Raw genomic sequence first — 25,064 nt, forward strand, 5'->3', positions numbered from 1 at the left:
GCTGAAATATTTGGCTACTTCCGTGGTCTAGAGAGAAAAGGAAAGACCTCAAAATCCACCAGAATGCATATCAAATGTAACATGAAAGATAAAATGGTAAAGACAGTTAAACAAATACATCTCAGAACGAATGTAGCCTGTTTGTTAGCCACAGTCTAATGGTGTTGTACATTACCTGTGCTTTTAGTACAACGTGCATTGTATGAATACTAAAACTGACTATCCTGAACAACAGCTCTGCAATATAAATAATCACGACTGCCGGAGTGCCTCTGTTCATAAGAGAATGATTACTCAAAATGACACAACGATTACCCACAGGTGAGCTGTGATTCTGAAGATTAACACTAAGTGGTCCATTTGCATCCCTAGCAGCAAAGAATAACAGTGCAGGACACATATTGTGCAGATATTTTTGTTTGCCTATGTTGTCCAGACATAAGGGACAGGAAGCCAGAACTGCCTAATATTCCTTCATGAACAGTTATACAGACCTAAATGAAATGGCATGTTGCATCATTTCTGCTACAATGATGATTCTGAGCATTCTGTTTTACAGATCAGTTGGCAAAAATTTACACTCACTGATTGACGCCATACTCTAAAACTGAGCATGCTGGAGAGATACTATTGCTGCAGGCTAAATTCCAGTCATGCACAACTAAATCTCTGAAAACAATGCACGCAAAAAGCAATGTTTCATGTTATGCTGTTAACTTCATCATTTAGTAAGTGCACATTCACAGATACATGCTGTAATCATTGCTTATCCATTCAAAAAGGAAAGAAAAATGTCAGGAAATTCTCATTACTAGGTAAACAAAGCCAAAAAAAAAAAAATAAAATAAAAAAATAAACTTTTATGCCCTGCAGGGGAAATAAATCAGAATAACAGCTTCTGTAGTCATGGCTGACAGGATAAGAATAAAATAACTGGCATATACAATACATCTGACCTTGGTAATAAATCTGGGAAGTGTTTCTTTTTCAAGTCTAAGGACTTTCAAAGTGCAAAGTGATAACTGAGGAAGAACATTTTGAATTTTTCAGTCTAGTGCATATATATTTTGAGGAATAAATATAATAATGATATTCTGCTTTCTTAAAAGTCACATTAACAATGTCACTGCTTCTCTAGTATTAAAGAAGCAAGCATCCCACTAAAGACATGTAGAGGACTTAGAAGATGATGAGAAAGGACAGAAATGTGTAGAAAGACATTTACAAACCTCCCTTTATCAAGGCATTATAGGAGATATGTAAATTTCACCTGAAAAAATACCAATGTTTTAAAACATCTTCAGATTTCTGAAAGAGTTCACGTTTCATCCTTTGGAAGCCTTTAGACAGGATTGCCTATAAAATGGATGTTAGTAACTGTTTACATGTCTAGCAGTTTATTTTCTCAGTGCAGCAACATCAATTGTGTTGCAATGTTTTATGGTTCCTGTAGCATCATCAACATTATTGACCTCAGAGTTTTGGCTGTGGCTGCTTTCTTCTTCTGCCTCGGAGTCACTCGCCTCCTCCAGAGGCTGTTTTGCTTGCTTTCTTTCACTGTTCCTCACAGCAGCCTCAAGGGCCTTTTGTCTACGGTAGAAGTGGGAGAATTTGTTGAAGATGATGGTTATAGGAAGTGCGACGACCAATATTCCACCTAAGATGCATCCAGAGGCTGCAAGTTTGCCAGCAACTGTAACTGGGACGACATCACCATAGCCCACAGTGGTCATGCTGACAGTTCCCCACCACCAGCAGGCTGGGATTGTGTCTAACCCAACGTCTTCATCCATCTCAGCAGTGTATGCCACTCCAGAAAATACGGACACACCCACAGCCAGGTACAGAAGCAAAATTCCTACTTCTCTGTAACTGTGCTGCAAGAAAATACAAAAAGAGACCTGTAAATTAAGGTAACACATGAACAAATTAAATGACAATGCAAGGTTTGATGGCAGTCTGCTTGCCACATTCATTGGGATCAGTGGCTAAGAAGTTGGTCTTAGTTAGCAAACAAACCAAAATTCTTCTTTCTTGCTCCGTCTTAAGACTGTTTTATAAACACATTATTTAATTATTTTACTGTTTTTGAAGCTAGAGTCTTGGTAAGTAAATGTTTAAATTTTTTACCACTGTTACAGTGGAAAAAAAGCTTCATCTCTGTTACACTGTGAAGGTGCAGTCGATGTTCTGAAAGATTCTGTATTGTCCTCACCTTCCAGCAGCTTTCGACTTTTAAACTGCCTACTAGTTTTACCTTCAGAAACTAATTAGAAATTGCAAATGTGGTCATGTACATCACCTTACTTACAATATAATACTGATAACCTCTAGAGTTCTGAGTTTTGTTAAACGCATTTCTGGCCATTCCTAAATGTGTGCATGCAGGCATGTATGCATGCGCAAATTTCATAATGTTAAATAATCAACTAGAATTTAATTAACAAATACAGTCCAATCCAGTGAAAGTAAAACTAGTTATAAGAATGCAGATCACTATTTATCCTGTATTATTTTCTGTGCATTATTGATGTTAATAATTGGAAGATCTACACAGACATATAATCGGGCCTGATAAAATACACTGATTTTATAATTTTTTTCTTAATAAACCATAGTTCTCTGCTGTCAGTAAAATAGTTATGACACCAAGAACCTTGAAGTATGAGCAGATGTGAAAAAAGAAAATCAACAGAAATTAAATATAGTTAATGAAACAGTTTTTCTCACAAATCCGTGGTAGAAAAAGAGATTAAAACATTTGTTCTGAACAAGTAGGGTCAGTTGTGAGTTGGGTAAGAGTTCGAGTCTTTTTGTTAGTGCACAGTACTAGCTGTAAGTCACACTGAAATGTTTCCTTGCCCTTCTTTCTTGGCTCTGGTAAAGAGAGAAGGTCCAGGTCAAAACATTTGAGATACCATACCAGGCCCCATACTAGAAAATGATAACCCTGTCTATGACCCAGCTGACCCATATTCAATTAGTGGCAAGGGCACTGGTGAGGTTGGTTGGGGGTGATCAACTTCCTTGGTCAAAGCCAGCTCTCTTATCCTGGACTGGAGAGAGGAGAGGTGGCCAGGCCTGCTACATTTGTGTCACCTACTGCTGGATGGGTAATTGTTCATGGAAAATGAAGGGTAGGCTTCTACTCTAACAGCAGTGAGTGCACACTGAGTCAGGTAAGTAGACGTGTGGAAGCAGTCATGCTTCTTCCAGACAATGCAGCCACTGGGGAGTCTGAAACAGCCCAAGATGAGGGGTTAAGTTGGAGAGGGGACCGCTATAGAATCTGCATCTGTCCCACTCTCTCATGCCTGACTCTTGCCTTCCAGGAGAATGAATGGGACAGTAAAGCTCCTTGGATGGGAAAGAATGGAATGTAGGGCTCTTTCCCAGTCCAGGGATGCCTGCCTGTCTCTCTCTCTTTCTCTCTCCCCTAAAAGGAAGGAATGAATGAACTGATGGTGTGCAGGAAGGGCAGCCATTTGCAAATCCTGTAGTGGGAGTTAAAAAAAAAAAGCAGTAATGCGATGTCTGACAGTGTAGGATCGGCCAGCAAGTAGAAAATATCTAGGTCAGGATTTAACAGTAACACCCCATTGGTATCTTCATTGCAAATTAATAGCTATTTTAGTTCATAATTAAAGTCTTTTTTCATGATTATGTTTGAGTTGATAGAAGAGATGATTGCAAAGCATGCTGATAGTAACTGAGTAATGAACAGCACCAAATGTACTTACTGTTTGTGGAAAACAGATTTGCCAACATACTGAGTAGTCTTTTAAACAGTGACACTGAAGCAAGAGGGAGAGTGAGGAAAATGTAGAATTTTGGCTTAATGAGAGTCAACTGATGATCATAATGTAAGCAGTGCAGAGTTTTCTTAGATAAACAGTGATGGATACAGCTATGGTGGTCTGTAGCAAATGTGGTACTTTACTATATTTACTAGGATGTGCACATTGATGAGAGTACCAATACATCCTATCACATAGCTTTTATCAGGCCCCTAGCTGAAGGGAAGATGCCAGATAACTAGTGCATCAACACCGTACTGCTTCAAAATGGAGGAACAAAACCAACAATGAAAAATACATGGTAGTACCTTTGACCTCAGTTGTAGGAATGATCATGGAGAAAATGCTAATGGAAAGCCTTCACAGACTTTCGAAAAACAAACATTTCTGGGCCATCACGCATAATTGGTTCCTGCACTTCATTTCCTTTATACATTTAAAAATACAGCCTGACAGAGATGGGATGGAGAAATGGAATAGACCTCCTAAATGTGTATTACAGAACAAATCAGTGGATGCATTTAAAATGGCATAGGACAGGTGAACATTACATGGGAGTAATGTAGGAGTGGAGAAAGCTGCAACAGTTGAGCAGACTACATAGACTATTAGTTCTGTTGTGCTGGCATTGATAACATATATGTTGTTTGGGTTTGCAAGTTCATAGCTGAATACTAGGTTAACTGCTCTGAATGATCATTTTAAGTCTAATCAGTAACCCAAGGTTAGAATCAAACCCTGTACCATGTGTCTATGAAGTAAAGATCTTAACCATTATGCCAAACCCACCCAGTAAGAATCTAATGCTTATTATTATTAGTTATTCATTTAATTGTGTGATTTGTGTAATGCTTTTCTCTTCCAGGATCTACAGAAGCTCTCTTACATTGTGTTACTTATTGCTTTTCTACCTTAAAGACTTCCCCCACACCCTATTTATTTCATACAGAAATGTGAAGGTAGGTAGTTGTACTGCTTGACTTATGTTCAGCCAAGAGGACTTCAAAGAATGTCAACCAGGTAACAGCTGTCTTACCTGGAAGGTAGACATCTTCTACAGGACTCTATGCCACCTGCCATTTAAGTGTCTACCCCAGCCTCACTATTCTTGGCTTATTCTTCAACCAGGCTTGCTGGTAATCCAGATGACATTACCATTTTGCGTATGGCCATGTTTCCTTCATATTCCTTACCACTATACTGTAGACTTTCATTGTCTTAGAATGAGCATTTAGTAGCACAATGAACTATTTTCCTATTTAGGAAATAAATCTGCTGCTGATTGAAAGCACCCATGCTTACCTTTATTGACAAAGTGAAAAGGAAAAAGTAAAATGCTATAGTGGTTCTTAGATGTTTGTTTGGCTTTTCCCGGTCAGGGGTCGCCACAGCGGAACTCCGGTCCGCTAATGATTAGCAGTAGATTTTTATGGTGCCGAGTTGACAGCCCGACGCCCAACCTTCAATGAAGGCACACCCATTCACACATGTCTTTCGAATGCCACTCAACCACGAGGAGGACATGCAGACTCCACACAGAAGGCACTCCAGCCGAGAATCGATCAGGAGAACCTCTTGCTGTGAGGCAACAATGCTACCGCTGCACCACCATGACTATATAGTGGTTCTTAGATAAAATATGAAAACAAAAGTTTTTGGCATACTTATTAATGGAGTAACATTATTTTCATAAAAAGTTGCTGAAATGCTCAGCCTGCTTAGCTCAATAAGGGATCATTTAAGTTGATAGCATGAGTAAGCTCTCTTTTAACCTCTGTCTTGCTCCAAAAAGTGGACTACAATTTGGAGCAAGCTTCAATGACACCCAAATAAGGATTATGGTTAGGAGCTTCTTTTACTTTACTTCCAAGCTGTCTTCCTTCTTTAAGTTAAAGAATGTGACTCAAATACAGTCATGAAAAAAAGAGGTCATTGTTCCTCTCTACTCAGCACTCATTAGACCCATTATAGAGTACAATGCCCCTTTTGGAATGTACCTCACAAGACATCTGCAGCAGCTGGAAAGGCCACAGAAGTACCTCTCAAAGAGGATTACTGGCCTCAAACAGATACCCTACACTGACCATCTCAAAAAAACTCGAGCATTACTCTGTAGCATATCGCCTACTCCGAGGAGCTCTCTGCCTAACATATAAAGCTATGTTAAACCCAGAGCTGTTGGACATGCTACACCTAAAGAAATCCCAATCCCTCCGAGCTACACGCTTTAGGGATCTAAACCATGTCACCACAATAAACAGGACATGCTGGAGGGATAGATTCCTGTCCCAGAGACTTCCTATACTCTGGAACAAGCTACCCATCTATGTCAAGAAATGTTCCTCATTAGCACTCTTCAAGAAAAATCTTGATGAGTGGATGAGAAATAGGAAATACACCCAGGAGATCCCTTCTGTGGTTCTGCTCGACAGGGGCACAGGAAATTAACTTTGTTGGGTGGCGTAAGCCAGGGAACCTTGTTGGCTAGGTTTACGTAGGCCCTTGGGCCAATAACCTAGTACCTACCTATGAACCTATGAAGGTAAGTTTGCATATCCTTTCTTATAAGACCCAAGAGTCATTTTAACATTTTATAAGCAAAAATGGCATAGAAGAGTCATTAATATATCTACCATTTCTTATAACTATTAAAGTGGAAATATATAACCTTCATGGAGAAGGTTTTTTTTGTACCCAAAATCTGCTTTGTGTTTCTCTTTAAGGCTATGGATTTGCTACCTAATAAAATTAACACTGCATTACATTTTCTTCAGTGATTCCAATTAGACTTAATAATGCAGCTTCCTATTTGCAAGGAGGAACAACAAGGGATCCTGTACCATTTAGCTTGGTACTCATGCTACAGCTGCAATAGTAAGAAATGCAAGTGGCTGCCTACTCAAATGTTTGTACTTGAAATGCCGAGTGCCGACATGCTGAAAAAAAGACAGAAAACAGCAGAAGAGCAAATCTAGAAGACAGGTTTTCTTCTTAAAACTTCTTTTTTTTTGGGGGGGGGGCGGAGCAAGCCCCTACCCTCCCATACTTATATATACCAACTCCAAGATTGCCATACCGCAGACAAAAGGGAATATTCTGTGAAATGGCATCTCAAACTTTGTATATACATGTTTGTTCTTTTGGCCATTTAATCTCTGTATTTCATGACTCGCTGTAGACGGTCCCAACATTTCTAATGGTTATCGACATGAAGCATTTAGCCACTTCCCCATCTATTATTATCTTTATCTCCTCTGCCTTAAATGAAAAGGAAGCAATGTGACAGTTATTGTCTGTTTTGTTTAATTTAACTACTTTGTCTTTGGCAGAACACTACCCACTTTCTTTACTGATAACTTAGGTTCATGTCCAGAGTCTGGGTGAATGGAATGGAAACCAGTATGGATTATCCAGGTGCCTGTTCACTCAGTGGAGATGGGAGGAACACTCCTTCATAAATTCAAAGAGCAGCTCATGCTGTGTTTAGTTTATGGGTGTGGTTATAGTAGTTCAGGAATTACCATGCAGGTGCACATCCTCTTTAGAATGTTTCAAGCTGCCGCTGTGACCTGATGAGGGATTAAACAAAGTAGAGGCATCAAATAACTGGGTCATGGGCATCTACATTGTACCACTCCAATACCCTGAATAACATGCATTTTAAGCTAGTCACTCCATGTTGATTCACACTTGCCATTCCATTTTAGCAGCAAAATACACTCTTTGCACAAACAGTCCAGTCTCAAAACATGGGATACTGTTGTATAGGCATGAAGGAAGAAATACCAGAAACCTATATACAGTAGGCACTGTAGAACTGTTAAAGAAGCAATTAAAAATCTGAAAGCAGCGTGTCTATTGTTCTTGCAAAAGAAGCCTTAAGAAATAATAGTCTGCATGGCACAGAGGTTTGATCTCTTGATGTATACTATGCTTTATATACTTTGTTGTTTTAATCTGCATTCATGAGAACTTTAGAGCTCTCATCAGTTACTGAATGTTCCTTCAAACAGAGTTCACAAGGAAACTTCTGCAATCACACCCATACTGTAGTCATGATGGTACAGTGTGTAGACTTTCACAGCACTTTTTGAAAGGTATTAACCATATATTTAGAACAAATGCATATTAAACACCATTTCTAAAAAGTAGCCCTGAAAAAAGGGCTACTTTATTTGCTAAAAGGAGTCTTTCTTGTGGTAGTAAACTGCAACTACCATGATACATTTGTTCAGCAGACATCTTAAATCATTCAGACTTGATGACATAAGACACTGATGGTAAGTTTGTGAAATTCTAGCCCATGTGGCTATGATCACTTAATGCTATATCACTGACAAAAAGCATCATCCCTTCAGTGCTAATGAACTGGTACAGAAACATCTGCATGCTTACTATGTACAGGGGACACCTCTGCTTCCTGTTGTGTGCCATGCAACACCTAGAAAATCATCATCATCATCATCGTCAGCCCACTTCTCCCCATTTTTTTTTCTACATGGAGTCATGGTATCATGTTAACTGTCACCAACTCTCTTGATTCAGTGCCACACTCCTGCCCTCTTCAACACTCATGCCTGACTGTCACAGATCTTCTTTCACACAATCCATCCACCTCTTTGCTGGACATCCTCGCTTCCTCTTACCTTCTTCCTGTCTGTCCCAAATTTTCCTCACCAGATTGTCCTCTGCTTTTCTGCACATATGTCCAAAATCACCGTAACCTGTTCACTTTGATCTTTTCTGCAATTGGAGCTACTTTGGCTTCTGCTCTTATGTCCTCATTTCTTCATCTGTCCCACAGTGTGCATCCTACCACACTTCTTGGGCACTTCATTTCCATCACCTCTAGCTTCTTCAGCTGTTCTGCCTTTACTGCCAAGGTTTCTGTACCATACAGTAGTACTGGTCACACCACTGTCTTGTACATCTTACTTTTCAGCTTCTTTGGCGTTCTTCTCTCATAGACTATACCTGACACTCTATGCCAATTGGCTGCAGCCCCTCTGATTCTAGCTTTGACCTCTTCATTCAGACTTCCCTTCTCCTCAACCACCCTCCCAGATACTTGAAGTTGTTTACCTGTTCCGCTATCTTCCCTTTTATCTCTATTCTCAGCTTCTTCTGATTTCTCCAAATGTGCTGCCATCTCTCATTACTTCACTGTAGTCCCTTCTGTTTTGAAAACTTTTTTTCCACTAAATAGAGATAGAATAGGGAACGTGCGAATTGTTTAACCAGGAAAAGCACTCTATCATCAGGTTTGTTTTCAGATATAAAGCAGGATTCCTGTCAGAGATCTGCCAAATGCTCAGTTCTACTCACAGGGTCATAGTTTAATAAAGACTAGACAGTTATTCTGCAGACCATTAGAAGCCTAGCTGAAAAGCTCTATTCAAAAGTCCCCTCCAGCCTCAAGGAGGGCAAGACAAGGTAGACCGGGAGAGAATTTTAGATTGCCCATCCAATTATTTAGAAAATAGGAACAATGTATAGAAACAAAAAATTCCTAACAGACGCTGCAAGAATAGCCATAGCTAAAACCCACCTTCTCGCCTCACTCTTATATGCATCTCCCATACTTACCAACCTCAAAAAGTCAGAACTAAGTAAATTAGAATCATGTTATAATAAGATTGCCAAATTTGCAACAGATTCCACACATTCAACCCATCACTGTCAATGCCTCAGAAATCTTTCTTAGTTGGAACTACCTCATATTATGAACTATAACCAGTTAATAATGGCTCACAAAATAATGCGCAATCCTGACAATGTATCTTCCCTAAAAAATCTTCTACAACCTACTCTAACATTTATACTCTTCGATCATCTAACAAAGACTTACTCCAAGTAGCCAAAGTATGAAATACAGCAGGCAACTCTCTTTACTCTAACTTTGTTGGTAAAAATTGGAATATCCTTCCACATAGTATTAGATCCATAAGCAATCTTAATAATTTCAAAATATCCCTCAAAAGACACTTAACTGAATTCTGGCTTTGCACATGTAACACTCCAGGTTAATTATTAACTTAGCATTACTTATACAATTTGGCTGTATGTACTAACTCTGTTAACATATCCCTTCTAACAAGACTACTTCCCTATAAGTAGTTACATTCCCAGCTGCAACTCTCACCATGGAAGTATTACTAACTGTGCACTACTTTATCCAAGTGATTCTCCCTGCTTAATTTCCTAACTAATGTTATGTTCCTCCACATATATAAATTCAACCATATATTTATCTATATTCAAATGTTTAAAGTCTTGTTCTATTTAATACTATGTATATATTTTGGTTTTTACATTTTTATCCTGTAAATGTGTTAACACTCATTTTTTTGTCAATTTTGTTTATAGTTTCTATTACTTGTTGTGATAATTTGTATGTAAGCTTAGAGTGGAGCTTTTCTCCCCGGGACTCTGCTGAAAATGGGTGCAGTCCCAGTCGGACCATTCTGGTAAACAAATGTAAAATAAATAAAATAAATATATTTAGGTTTCCTTTGAAGATTGCAAGGTTCTACTCTACCTGTCAAGTAATGGAAGTTTGCTCCAAAGGTGAGGGATATGTTGTGGTGTGAATCTATCATGCCAACATGCCTTATATCTGTTGATGAATGTTTAGTTCCTTTAGCCAGGTGTTTGAGGTACCAGTTATTCTGTGAAAGAATAGGAGGTCAGAGAGGTTTGGATCCTTCATGGCTCAAAAGGCTAGACACAGATATCCCCAGAGGAGTCTACAAGAGGCTGAGTACAGAGACAGAGACACTGTGGGGGCTGACAGTTTGTCTCAATAACTAAGATTTTTTGAGGCCACTGATTTTTTTAGTTCTGAATCTAGTAGTAGATTGCATTGATCAGGCCAATTATCTAGTAGAATACCGTTTCGGATGTACCTCATTTAACATATCCAGCAATTAGAAAGACCCCAAAGGCTCCTAACCAAAAAGATAATCAGCATAAAATCACTAATACACTACGAGGGGCTGGAAACTCTATCTGTTTATTCATGTCATATAAACTTTTGAGGGGAGATCTCAGTTTCACATACTGCATCATTAGGGACCTGATTGCCATAGACCTTCATTTTCTCTGTGTCCAGTATCTCCACCAATACTAGAACCAGGGATCTGAATTTTTACCAACAGATAAAATATGATGTTGGGACAGGTTTATAATTCAGCACCTCCCCAAACTTCTGGAATAAACTTTCACTGCATTTTATGCAGTGGGACTAATCCTCCTTTAAACATAAACTAGGTATCCACAAATTTACTTCAGGATTGATTGCTATGGCCCTCCTGGAGAAAGGAGGTGCTCACTGATGGAGGGTACTGTCATGATGAAAACAGTGATGAGACTCAGTGGCCTTGGAATGTCTATGAATCTTTGAAGTCTTTCAAACTGAGTGATATATTTAGACAAATGCATAATAAAGGGTTCATTATATTCAATAATGGGTCTGATGAGATAGGGATAAAGGGGAATTAAGACGTCTTTGGATCTTGTGGAGATGCCTTTTGAAAACAGATGAGACAGATAGAAGGCTTTCTGAACTACTGTGGGGACATGATCATCTAACAATGAGGAATTATCAGAGTGCCTAGGTATCTTAGAACAGTGTCTGACTGGAGGGGTGTCACTTATTTGGTATGTGAAGATAATGTTTTTTTTTTTTTTTACCAAAATGAGGTATACTACATTTTTATTTTAATTTGAGACACTTGTCCTTGCACCAGTTGTTAACATGGTCTAATCCACACTGGAGCAATTTTGAGACAGTGGAAGATCAAATGATGACAGCCAATTTACATTAATCTACACACTTAGATTACCATGGGCCAGGAATGGCCGCCTAAAGGTCTGAGAAATAGATGCCAGATTGGAGAAGGCATGAGTATTGCTGATCTCTGTCTGCATTTCATTTTTCTCGCTCACCCACCCTGCTACTGCTGTGCTTTTAAACTTGGTGGCTTTTGAGTTTCCTGCCTCAACTATAAATCTGATTTTGGACACTCCTCCCAGTCTTATGCCATCAGCTCATTCTACTGAGCACAGTGAGATCAGCTGGGAAAACCCTCCCCTTTAGTTTTTTAAACTTGGATTATCTTCTGTTTCCTCCCTTCCCACTTACTAAAAAAACTACACTTTATTCAGCTGCTTTTACTGTATTTGTGTTTCTTCCTACTTTGAGTATTTTGCTGCATCTTCTTAAAGTGTCCAGTTGCCTTTAATCTGCTGCATTTATTACTGCTTGTTAGTAGCCTGGTTATACTGTAACTGTTATTCTAAACTCTGATTTAAGCACTTGGGCTACAAACTAGTTATCTTACATTAGGAAGGTTTGTGGTCTACACTCTTGTGGCAGCAGAGGTAGTGTACACCCTTGTGAGTTGGGATTTGCTGACTGAAGACTTACTTTGTATGTTATTCTGAAAACGTCTTGTGCTGTTTTAAGTGCAAGGGCTCCAACCCAGTTATTTTACATTAAGAAGTTTTGTGATCTATACTGAAGACTTATTTTGTATGTTATTCTGAAAATGTCTTATTTCTGTTTTAAGTGCAAGGGCTCCAACCCATTATTTTACATTAAGAAGGTTTGTGATCTATACCCTTGTGGCAGGAGAGGCTAGCCTACACCTTTCTGAACTGGGAATTGCTGGTTGAAGGCTTATCATGTTTGTTATTCTAAAATTATCTTAGTTCTGGATTAAGGTTTAAGTACTTGGGCTCCAAACCAGTTATTTTACTTTAAGAAGGTTTGTGGTCTTCACTTTTGTGGGAGGAGAGGGTAGCCTCCATCCTTTTAAGCTGGGAATTGCTGGTGACGTCTTATTGTACCTTCTATTCTTAGTGTCTTTGTTCTGGTTTAAGCACTTGGGCTCCAAACCAGTTATTTTATATTAGGAAAGTTTGTGATCTACACTCTTGTGGCAGGACAGGATATGCTCTTCTGAGCTGGGAAATAATGTTGTAAGTTTTATTGTGCCTTTATTTGATTGGCTAAAGGGCTAGCTTGATTAACAATCTGAATCTCTGTGTCTGGAGTATTTGGCAACATTTGGCAACCATGCTACTTGAGAAGAGTGTTTCTGTGTTGAATATCTGCACCTTTTACCTGTTTTACAGTATTTAGTTAGAACTACTGCTCTCACACAGGGGCATCTAGTAGTGATCTGTATAGTTGCTGATATCTTGCAGCATAATTCCCCTTGTAATCTGTGTAGACACCGATCTCTTGCAGTGTAAGCATTCCTTAAAATACTCTTACTGTGTTACACAGATTATTTTAAGTACTAGAGCATCCAGTTTGCACATAGCAGAATTTTTTATCAAGTTCCTTGTCTTATTGACCTGTTCAGTATTTATATTTCCCTCACTCCTCCTCAGTAGTTCAGTAGCCATGAATATGCACTGTCTCAGTGGCCAATCCGGTTGAGATGGGTATTCTGAGGCATTTTAGCAACTGCCTCATGCACATTGACAAACCACTTATTCTTAAGAAATCAGATAAAGTATGAGAGAGGTGTAAACACACTTTAATGCTGGAGGCAAAGCTCTCTCATACAACCAAAACTAATCCTATAGAGGTTGTCAGTGACACTTGCACCATGCCTATTGCACAGGGTAAAGACATACACATAAAATTACTTATGATGAGGCACTTTGCAGGTAACCTTCCTAAAATGCTAAGACCTCCTGCACATCACAGTCAGAAAAGGGTCCTCAGCCACCACATAAACACTCCATTAAAAAATCACCCACAGCTACACATAGTAGCACTGTATCCAATGTCTGCTTCACTAGACTGAATAAGGAGGCAGCCACAGTTAGCTGCCTTACTGGGGACAGTTTCCATCAAGTCACATAGGCACTGAGGTTATTGAACCACAGGTACCAGTATGATTCTGTCATTATCCATGTGGGTGTTAATGATCTGAGATGTACCTCTCATGACTAAATGAAGCAAGACATGACCAAGCTCACTGATTATGTGTCGCAGACAGGCACAAGCCTAGCACTGAGGATCATAGTACCTTGTCCAAGGATGATGCCACATTGCAAACAGAAAATGATTGATTTTAGCAACTGGCTTAGCTTCTGGTGTCAGTCCAAGGGAGTACAATATTTGGTGGCCCAGGAAGATTTGACATGGTTGACAGACCTTATCCAAGGATGATGCCACACTGCAAACAGAAAATGATTGATTTTAACAACTGGCTTAGCTTCTGGTGTCAGTCCAAGGGTGTACAATATTTGGTGGCCCAGGAAGATTTGACATGGTTGACAGACCTTATCCAAGGATGATGCCACACTGCAAACAGAAAATGATTGATTTTAACAACTGGCTTAGCTTCTGGTGTCAGTCCAAGGGAGTACAATATTTGGTGGCCCAGGAAGATATGACATGGTTGACAGACCGTGCTTCTTTGCCAGAGATAGTCTGCATTTGTCCCATCTAGGCTTTTGGATTTGGGGAAAAAGACCTTTTCTACCCCCATAATGCCCTTTTTGGGCAATGACAAACTGATAAACCTCCCAACTTAACTGAAACTATGAAGGAATATCTGAAGTTTGTACTGCTCAGTGCTACAAGTCTTAACAAGAAACTCCACTCCCCCTCATGTCTTCATTTCCCTGGAGAGTGTAGACATCTGTGTAGTAACAGACATGGTTTAAAGTTGTAACCCAGCAATGCAAGGTTATAATGAAATGTCACACTTTTAAACCAGCTAGTGCACAGGAGGGAACTAAAGGTGGAAGAATCTCAGTCTGTATTAAAACCGACCTCACACATCCAGACTTATTAAAGTGTAGGACCCACTGGAACTCATAAGTATGCAGCTTACCATAAACAGGATCTTGTACCATATCCTTGCAACCTATAGGTCCCCCTCCATGTCCCAGGAAACCCAAACTATCTATCTCAATGTACTAGAGGCCCTCACTGTTCAACCCAATACAATATTCATGGGGGATCTTAACTACACCTGTATAGAATGGGAATTCTGTACCACTTGTAATGCACAAGCCCAGCTATTCCTAAACATCAATACCAACATCCTGGAACCACTGGTCCATTCTCCGACCATTGGTACAAACATCCTTGACCTTGTATTCACAAACATGGGGGGTTGGGGCAATATTCCTCACCCAATATAATGTCTTTGCTCATCAGATCTGACTATAAGGTGGTATTGCTTGAAATCAAAATTAAATCTAGGGATCTGTGAAATCAAAAACCTTTAGGAACTATTCCAAGGCTAACCTCTCTCTACTAAGCAACACCCTGGCTAAATTCCAAGCACCCCCAAACGCAGTAAACAACATAGCATATGCTGAGCTATTTACAAAATATCTTTATACAGCTATATTGCTAGCTGTATAGTGTGGGCTGTGCCCACTTGTATTTAGAATAAGACAAATTCAAAAGATAAGCCACCCTGGTGGAATCACAGTATCAATCAGTTATACAGTGAAAGGAAAATATCTTGGCCAAGTGTATGAGGAACAAAGCCACACATACAAAAAGCCCCCTGACCAATCTAAACACACAGCTAAGAGGGTTAATTAATACTTCAAAGGCTACATTTGAATTAAAAATAGCTTCTCAGACAAAGGACAATCAAAAAGGTTTCTACAGCTGTGTCCATACCCTCACTGGAAATATGCAACAATGCGCAGAACTTATTGTAAATGGCATCACCAACACTGAACCAGAGGCCATTGATAACCTTTTGGCCTTCAGGTTCAGCTCAAATTTCTCCCCCCATTCCCCCCGATACTCCAAAGGAATCACCCCAACCATTACAAAAACACTGCATCAGTGGGCTCTGTTTAAAGCCTGGGATGCTTAATAAATAGCATGAAACATGACATCTCTGGTCCACTTGAATCATTTTCATCTGGAGCCTACAGTCAGGTTCTGTGCCCAAGAAATGGAAGATGGCTAAAGTAATTCCCCTGCAAAGAGAACGTCTAACCATTCATCTGGGTAACTACAGGCCCATACGTCTGGCCAACCTCATGTGTAAGGCCATGGTAAGAATCATCATGGACATGATAAATGAGGACACAGGGAACCTGCAAATGTTGGATCCATCACAGTTCGACTTTGTTAAAGGAAGGTCATGTGTATTAAATTTGGTGGACTTTTTTGAAATGGTCTCCAAAGCATTGGATGAAGGGAATACTCTGCACGTGTAACACCATGGTAAGAATCATCATGGACATGATAAATGAGGACACAGGGAACCTGCAAATTTTGGATACATAACAGTTCGGCTTTGTTAAAGGAAGGTTATGTGTATTAAATTTGTGGACTTTTTTGAAATGGTCTCTACAGCATTGGATGAAGGGAAGACTCTGAACACAGCTTACCTTGACCTGGCTAAGGCTATTGATACAATACTCCACTCAGGCATTATAGACAGGCTCACTAATTTAGGTATAAGCCCTTTTATCACCTGCTGGATAGCTAGCTGGCTCACTGCTAGGACCCAGGAGGTCAAAATATATGAGGCCACCTCCACCAAGAGACCAGTCACTACTGGAGTCTCTCTGGGCTCAGCACTGGGCCCACTCGTTTTTGGCATCTGTTTCTCTGAAATGGAAGTAAATGCTGAAGGTTTATGGCTGACTAAGTTTGCAGATGATTTGCAAGATGGGGGATATCCTCAACTCCCCCTGCAGACACTAGCATTTTTCAAAAAGGTCTATCCCTGACTAACAAATGATGACAAAGTCATGGTCTTAAACTCAGTGTTAAGAAATGCATAATTGTACCCTTTGGAAAATCAACCATCCCAACTAATTACAATGTAGATAATACATCTCTAAGAGTCAACCCAGTGGTCAGGGATCTGGGTAAGCATGTAGACAGTAGTCTTACCTTCGACCACCATGTGGCCACAGCAGTGAGAAAATCATTTTATATTGCACAACTTAGAATTAAGGGCATATAAGTCCAAAGAGGTAATTATCCCACTGCACTCTGCCCTTATTGACCAATTATAGAGAACAATGCTTCCTTTGGTATGTACCTGACCTGGCATATGGAGCAGCTAGATAGACCCTAGAGGTTTCTTACAAAAAGAATACAAGGTGTAACAAATCTGTCTTATGCAGAGGCAGAGCATCTTAAAGCCCTTTACCTCTACTCAGTCTCCTATAGATTGCTGAGGGGTGATCTATGCTGGCTTACAAGGCATCCACAGACCTCACACTTATGAATCTCCTGCATATTCATAAGTCAAACTGTACCAGAAATACAAGATCTAAAGATCTGAATTTGGTCTGTGACTTAAATAGAACATGCTGGAGAGACAGACGTGTCCCAGAGACTGTCCCTCCTATGGGACAGTCTTCCCATCCATGTGAAGCTGAGTTTGTCTGTTACCCAGTTTAAGTGGAATCAGAGTGGATGGGCAATAGGAAATTTACACTGGGCTTGGTACCCATGTCCCTTATGGACAGAGGTAGCTTATAAATACTTGACCCGCCATGTCCTATTTGGATATAGGACATCATTATTCCTTTGGGAAAACTTGGCTGGGCTTAGAGGGGACCCTGGGTGGTTAGCCTGTTCTATCATATTTCACAAATATAATTATTGTCCTGTAGGTTCATAGGTACATAGGTAGGTACTAGGCTATCGGCCCAAGAGCCTACGTAAGCCTAGCCAACAAGGTTCCCTGGCTTATGCCACCCAGGAAAGTTATTTTCCTGTGCCACTGTCAAGCAGAGACACAGAAGTGATCACCGGGGTGTATTTCCTATTTCCCATCCACTCATCAAGATTTTTCTTGAAGAGTGCTAATGAGGAACTTTGCTTGACATAGACCGGTAGCCTGTTCCAGAGTATGGAAAGCCTCTGGGACAGAACGGATATCCACTGCTGAAATTTTCATTTAAAATTAAAATGATTCCTCAGGTCTAGCTCTCAACCAATCAGGGGTAAATCTCAACAGAAACAGGGACAAATCCAAAAAACAATCAGGGACAAATCCAAAAAAAATCAGGGACAATCAGGGACACTTTTAAAGTATTAGTTCTATTCACTTGAGCCATTAACAGAATTAGAGAATGTGAACTAATATACATTTCCTGAAGTACGTATTCAGCTCTTAATTTCTGTCATTATTTATTAAGTATAATCCAGCACCTTTTGTCAAAAAGGGACCAGTGTTAAGAGGGACAGAGCTAAAATTTGAGTCAACTTCAGGGACAGTTGAGAGGTGCCACATTTAAGTTTCAACTCAGCTCTCTAATAAAACCTGTCCCAGTCATATCTGGAGAAACCAAACTTTATTGTCAACAGTCCAGCCTCTCTCATCCTTTAATCACCCAAGACATACTAACTCTGAATGCAGTGTTCTTCTAAAGCCTCATACTTGTACATTTGAATTCCTCATCTTTTCTGCTAGGCAGTCATCTCTGTCTCATACTCCTTCCTGCATGATGTACCAAATACGAGTATACATCTTTTATAAAATGTCCAAGAGATCATAAGCCTCAACCCTCCACCTGTTTCTGCCACATCTAGTAATATTTCTACCTTATCAGCAAACAGCATCATGAATTTGCATTTGTCTACATTTTAGTATTACGTGTAGATCAGTATCTTTGCCAAGACAGCTTAACAATGTTTTTTCCCTAGTAGTTACCATATGTTACTAACAAACCTCTAACATGCATACTTAGAATCAATAATAAAAAATGTCAAATAGCTTACAAAGTAAAATGAATGTTTTCAGTACTGTAACCATCATGCACTCAGAACTACCACACTACTAAATGACCTAAATGACTGAGAATTACAGACATAATAATGGCAGGCATGAAATGCATAGCAGGACATTACTGGCAAAGGGGATAAGAAGCACCTTGAAAACCAATAACCAAAAAACGAGTGAAGCAACTCTAAACACGACAAATAATCCACAAAAAGAGTTGCAGGAGAGGCAAACCAACCACGAAACAAATCCCAAAAATTGTAGTTTATTCAGATACAACGTGAACAAGAAATTAACGCTCTTCTAAATTCAAACCATGCGTTTTCGTCCCAATAATTAGGACTTCATCAGATACAATTCTAAACTACAAGTATATATAGGATATACTTGTAGTTTAGAATTGTATCTGGTGAAGTCGTAATTATTGGGACGAAAACGCATGGTTTGAATTTAGAAGAGCGTTAATTTCTTGTTCACGTTGTATCTGAATAACCTTGAAAACCAAGTTACTTAAGATGGCCTTAAGCAAATTTAAGCAAAAGATGACGGTTTTTGTTTTCCAGAAACAAAACTATTCCATGTTGTTGAGAGCGACTTACAATGCACTGCCAAAGCAGATGCAGAAAATTGGCGACCATGAAAAAGCATGAATTCCTTCCAGACCTAACAAAAGAACTACAGTCACCTAAGTAGTTACTTGGCAGAGATAAGTGAAAATGGACACTGCAAAGCTGAGTTTTTACAAAGTAAAATAATCACTTTAAAGTAACTGGAAATTTAATTTGGATTTTCCATGACCAATAAATCTAAACAAATGTGCTTATTTAGTCTATGACTTAGAGGTGACAGTGTCCTTAATTCATGCAAAATAGTAAGAGAGGTTAGTGGCTTTATTTCATAACCTTGAATTCAGGCACTATTTTTTTCATGAGAAAACAAGGTCCTAGTTTTAGTGTAAGTACAGACAATCATAACTAGCAACCCAGATGCTGAAGGATGGTCGGAGGGATCAGTTGGTGTCAGCTCACCCAGCATGTGTAGGAAGGAGGTAGTGGGTCTAGTTTGTTGCAGTACAGATACTTTATGGTGAAAAGAGGGCAGAGCATGCAATGCTATAGACTGGGAATAAAGTTCAGCAATGGCCAAAATCACACATGCAAGGTAGCACCACACCAAGCACACACATTGGGAGAGCACAACAGCCAAAATTAATGGAATTAGGCTAAACATACAAACAGGTCTCTGCTGTAATTCCACATTAAGTTTCTGATTTTATTCCTGTTTTTCTCCATCACCCAAATCCTGTCTAGGCTTCATTTCCAAAGTACTCTCAATTCGTCTAGTCAACTCTTGTGCTCCCTGCCTTCTCTCCAACATTTTCCGTTGAAATACTGGAAAAGGTTTCACAGGTGCAGTCTCTCTCTGTGGTCTTTATTACCAGAGGAGAGAGAAGCCGAATCTCCTTCTGTTTCACAGCTCAGTTTTTGTTGGGCAAACTTGTATTCCCTCCTTAGCATGCACTTCATCAAAAAAATGGTTTTGTCCCCCCAGGAAAGAATACCTTGAAGACAGCTGGATACAGCAGTTTGAATCTCACACCTGTGTTTCAACATTCCCTGAATAGTGGAATGAATTTATTCCTCTTCTGCCTGCTGTACAATGAGTAATCATTCTCCATAAACACTCTGCTGCTCCCACTTTTAGTATTTTGTCTTTTTGCCACAGTTTTGTCAGAATCACCTCCTTCTCCTTATGCTCACCTAGCTTCTGAAAAGGTCACACAATAAAGGAGAATCTCATTTGAAGAACCAAGAGTCACTGTGTTGATTTTTTTTTATTGTACAGGAGAATCTTTTGCAACATTTTGAAAAATAAAAATCTCTTAAAATCTATGTTAAACTCAGAGCTTGACCTGCTGCTTTGATTAGCTTAAAGCTATTCGGACACATGTCTAAATTGTTTTGTTTATTTTAACCAGGTCTGTGTGCAGCTGTCATATCTTCATGTAGGTTATTGGAAGTCATGTCTGAAGGATGCATTACCTTTTGCTGAACAGCTGCAGAACTCTCCCCAGTCAATCTTTCTTCCTCACTTTTTGTAGCTGCTTTTATCCAGGTCTTCTGCATTGCTTTATTAAAGCAGATACTAGGTATACTGGTGTTTGAGTATTTCTTGCAATCATGCATATCTTGTGCATATTTTTTTACTGACTATCCAAAATTCATAAAAAAAACATTGCAAGCTATCATCAAAGATGGAGGCTAAATTATATAACCTGCCTCCAATTTCCTAGATGTTATTCTGAAATCTTTGGCCTCCTTTGGAGTAAACCTGCAGCATGGGTGAAAAACTAAAAGGTATATCCATAGTATGCCTAATTTGTTAAATAAGTTACAAGAAACTCACATCACAGATTTGAATTTATTAATTGCATGTAATGTGAACTCAATTTACAGTAATACAATGAGCACACACAAGGGATTGATGGTTTACTTTGGTTACTGTATACATATTCTAAATATATCGATATGTTTTACAAGTTGCATATAACATTGGGGGAGATCACTTTGGGCAAAAATGTGTTTGTGTTCTGGGATATCTTTTATTTAGAACTTATGGGAATGAACATGGGTATGCTGATGGTCACTAGACATGCACGGACATATCCTGTCCACATGGAACATCATTCCATGTGTCAGAAGCATTACTTTGGATATGTAAATTTTTTCGGTAATTTATTGAAGATGGATTTTTGTTAATTTCAAGTGATACTAGTTTTAGCATTGGCAAGATAGATGGAATGGCTCAAAATAATTTATACTTCTCTAAGTATTCATATCTTGTGGTCCAGGAGCAGCATGGACTTATTTGGATGTCACTTTAAACAAAAACTCTAAGACCAATTAATTATTTAGTGCAATATTTTAAATATCAATATCTGTGAATGAACTGTTGCATTATCATAGCTGTCATCCCAATATACTTGAAAATAATATAACAAGGGGTCCGTATATTAATTAATTAATTAATTTATTTATTTATTTTACATTTGTTAACCGGGCTAGTCTAGCTGGATATATGTCCATTTTCAGTAGAGGCCCGAGGAGAAAAGCTCCACACATACTAAATTTAATGGGACAATTTACAGAATAAATAATTAAGTACAAAATAAATATACATTTAGTAACATGAAACAAACAAAAAAAAATATACACGAAATACCTAAGGAACATACTATAAAATAGTTGTTCAGTAAAAAGCATTACACAAAGTCAGGATTAGCAACATGGTTTCAAAAAATGTTGAAGAGAAGTAGAACAGGAGATAAGAAGGGAATACAAAGGAGGAAGAGGGAAAGAAGCAATAGTCTGGAGAGGAGAAGGGTAAGAATGTGTACGAGAGGACAGGGGAGAGAAAAAGGAGGAGTAGGTTAGAGCATTAGAGGAGAGCAACAGGGCAATAAGAAGAAGGAATAAGTATATTTACTAAGTAAAGTGTAAAGTTCTAGTGGAGGAGGGGAAAGAGGAAAGGTTGTGAGAAACATTTCACACCCTCATGAAACTAGAAAAGAATTACATGCTGTTGTGAATAGGTGCTTATTGAGGGGCTATTGAGATATGATTCTATAGGACCATTTAGATAACATCCTTTATGAAATTAATGATGGGAACTTGAATGCATTATTAACCTAAGACAGGCATGAGAATTTTGGAAAGTATAGTAGATTTAAGTTAGATGATATAGCTAAGAGACTGAAGGAAGATGCTGTGACTGGTGCACAGTCCCAGCAGTAAAAAGAAATGTTTGTGGCAAACAGAACTGGATCATGGGAAGAAGTGTCGGTGGTAAAAAGCACTGGATTACAGGAAGAAATGTTTGTGCTTAACAGGACTGGATCACAGTAAGAAATATTTGTGATGAACAGTACTAGATCACAAGAAGAAATGTTTGTGGTAAACAGGACTGGAGCACATGAAGAAGTTTTTGTGGTAATCAGTAATGGATCATGAGAAGAAATGTATGTGGTAAAGACGATTGGATCACAGGAAGAAATGTTTATGGTAAACAGGACTGGATCATGGGAAGAAATGTTTGTGGTAAATGGCACAGGAGCACAGGAAAAAATGTTTGTAGTAAACAAGACTGGATTATGGGTAGACATGTTTGTGGTAAACAGTACTGGAGCACAGGAAGAAATGTTTCTGGCAAACAGTACTAGATCACGTGAGGACATTTATTACTAGATACAGCACAGTATACAGAAAAACACAGGGTAACTCTCTTCCAAAAAAACAGACTCCAGGCAGGTAAGGTTATAAGCGCTTTCGTTCCCTTTATTCACACTCCAAAATGGAACTTCATCAGATACGCACACCTTACCCTCTTCTTGGGAGGCAACTGGCCCAGCTTTTTGGAGTACAGGGAAACATATTGGCAGGTATTATTAAATGCAAAAATTTTTCCCCTGGAATCAATGACAGAATTTCATTAAGCAGTTTATTGCATCTTAGGGCAGAAGTGATTTGAATTGGAATGTTTTACCTTCTGCTTATTTTATGGTTAATAATGATATTAGGAGAATGTTTACATTTATATATTTACATTTATAAATAAATAATTTCATCAAGTAGATGTTTTTTAATTCTTTCCTGTATGGAAAAGAAACTTTTTATAGTTTGGTTACTAGAACAGGAAAATGTATGTATATACTTTTTAAAAATGTCTATTGATGGATTTTAAATGGAGGAATTAATTTGCAAGTTTAATGAACTGTAAAATGTGTTGATTGGGGTAATTACTTTAATGAGTTGTATAAAAAGAGGGAAGAGGGTAAGGTGTGTGTATCTGATGAAGTTCCGTTTTGGAGTGTGAATAAAGGAAACGAAAGTGCTTATAACCTTACCTGCCTGGAGTTTGTTTTTTTGGAAGAGAGTTACCCTGTGTTTTTTCTGGACAATTGGTTTGGACTTTTTGTTTTTATAATTTATTTTGGTGCACTGTATACAGACAAATCGCACAGATTATAAAATGTAACTTGGAAGCTTCTTGGCCAATCCAGAAGTGAGCTGTTGCAGGAAATGCACAAGGTGAGAATTTTTGAAACGCAAAGGTTAAAAAATATATAACTCTTTTGCAGAATAAGGCAGTACACATAAAATGTGCTTATTGTGATTTTGTAAAATAAAGCAAATGATTTTTATTGTCAGATAATGGGTTTAAATATTATTTTAGGGAACTGCCAAATGTGACTTTGTGGGTGTATAATATTATCAGTGCCTGTGTTTTTATATAGAGAAAACCAAAAGGACATTGAGGTATAAGATTTGTTAATGATTTGTATGATTTAAAAAGAAAAATGGATTGCAGTGTTTGGGTGTATGATACTAAGAATGTCTCCCATAAAGGCCAGTTCAAATTCCAGTTGGCAGAACAAGTGTCAGCTAAAGTCAGAGGTGGTTATCATTCCAACAAATTATTACTTCAAGAATCCATATGGCAAATGTGAGTAAATACCACCTCTGCTTTTTGTCTTAATGAGGCATTTTCTTTTAAACCATTTTATTAAAAGAGGTATAATGAAACATAAAACACAAAAGTTTCTATTATATAAATGTTGAATTGTAGAGTCATTGGTTCAAAGTTGCTTGATAAAGTAAGTGAATTCTGAAAGTTAAATTGCAAGTTTAATTTATTATTTTAATAAAAGATAGAAAGGTTACCTTGAGGGGTACACAGTGTGTGCACACAGTGGTAAAATTTCCACATTCAGACACAGCTCTATCATGGTGCTTTAGCATGGAGATTTGCAGCACAGTGGTGGATTTGCTAAATGCTAATGCGGCATTCTGGAGGAGAGGCATATGTTAATTAGCCATATGCTTCCCCCGGAAATGTCTGCACTAAGCCATTTATGCAGCCTAGCCATTCATAGAATCGCTCAGCTGAGTAACAGTTGCTCACACCTACTTGTGTTAATGAACATGACCAAAAGCTTATGTTACTCTATTGCTCCAGAGGTATATGCCAAGGAGTTTAGCAGACAGGTAGTGTTGCTATGTGTCTGAATGTGTGTGTATGTGTGGGCCAGCATGTGTGGGCCTGTGTGTGTGTGTGTGTGTGTGTGTGTGTGTGTGTGTGTGTGTGTGTGTGTGTGTGTGTGTGTGCGAGAGTGTGCCTGGGAGGTTGCAGCAGAGGGGGGTTAGTTAGGGAATAGAGTAGGTTGGTTTGAGTGCATATAGGTGAATGGGTGTGTATGAGAGTCTGATCAGGTGGGGGGCTGTGAATTTGTGTGTGTATGCATGAATGTGTGACTGTGTGCTGTGTTTGTGTGATGGTGGGTTGGGAAACTGTCATTCCTTCACACTATCCTAGACTAATGAGCAAATTCTGCAACATTGTGGGGATGAAAAGGCACCAGGATAACCCCAAAGACATGGGACAGGGTACCACAAGACACCAGGAATAATCCTAAAGACATGGGTTTGGTGGACCACAAGACACCAGGGATAACCCTATAGATGTG

At 38.9% G+C, this 25,064-nt stretch overlaps 1 protein-coding gene across 1 annotated transcript in view; it reads right to left on the reverse strand.

Annotated features, from left to right (window-relative positions):
* Nucleotides 1-717: 717 nt before the first annotated feature.
* KCNS1 (potassium voltage-gated channel modifier subfamily S member 1) overlaps nucleotides 718-25,064 on the reverse strand; it is a 113,887-nt gene continuing 89,540 nt past the window's right edge. The window contains exon 2 of the mRNA XM_044090080.1: nucleotides 718-1,877. Coding sequence (XP_043946015.1) covers nucleotides 1,398-1,877 — 480 coding nt within the window. The 3' untranslated portion in view covers nucleotides 718-1,397. The remainder of the gene's footprint in view (nucleotides 1,878-25,064) is intronic.

The sequence above is a fragment of the Protopterus annectens genome, chromosome 12.part0, assembly GCF_019279795.1.
Source record: "Protopterus annectens isolate FY-2018-M chromosome 12.part0, PAN1.0, whole genome shotgun sequence".
NCBI classification, from domain to species: domain Eukaryota; kingdom Metazoa; phylum Chordata; order Ceratodontiformes; family Protopteridae; genus Protopterus; species Protopterus annectens.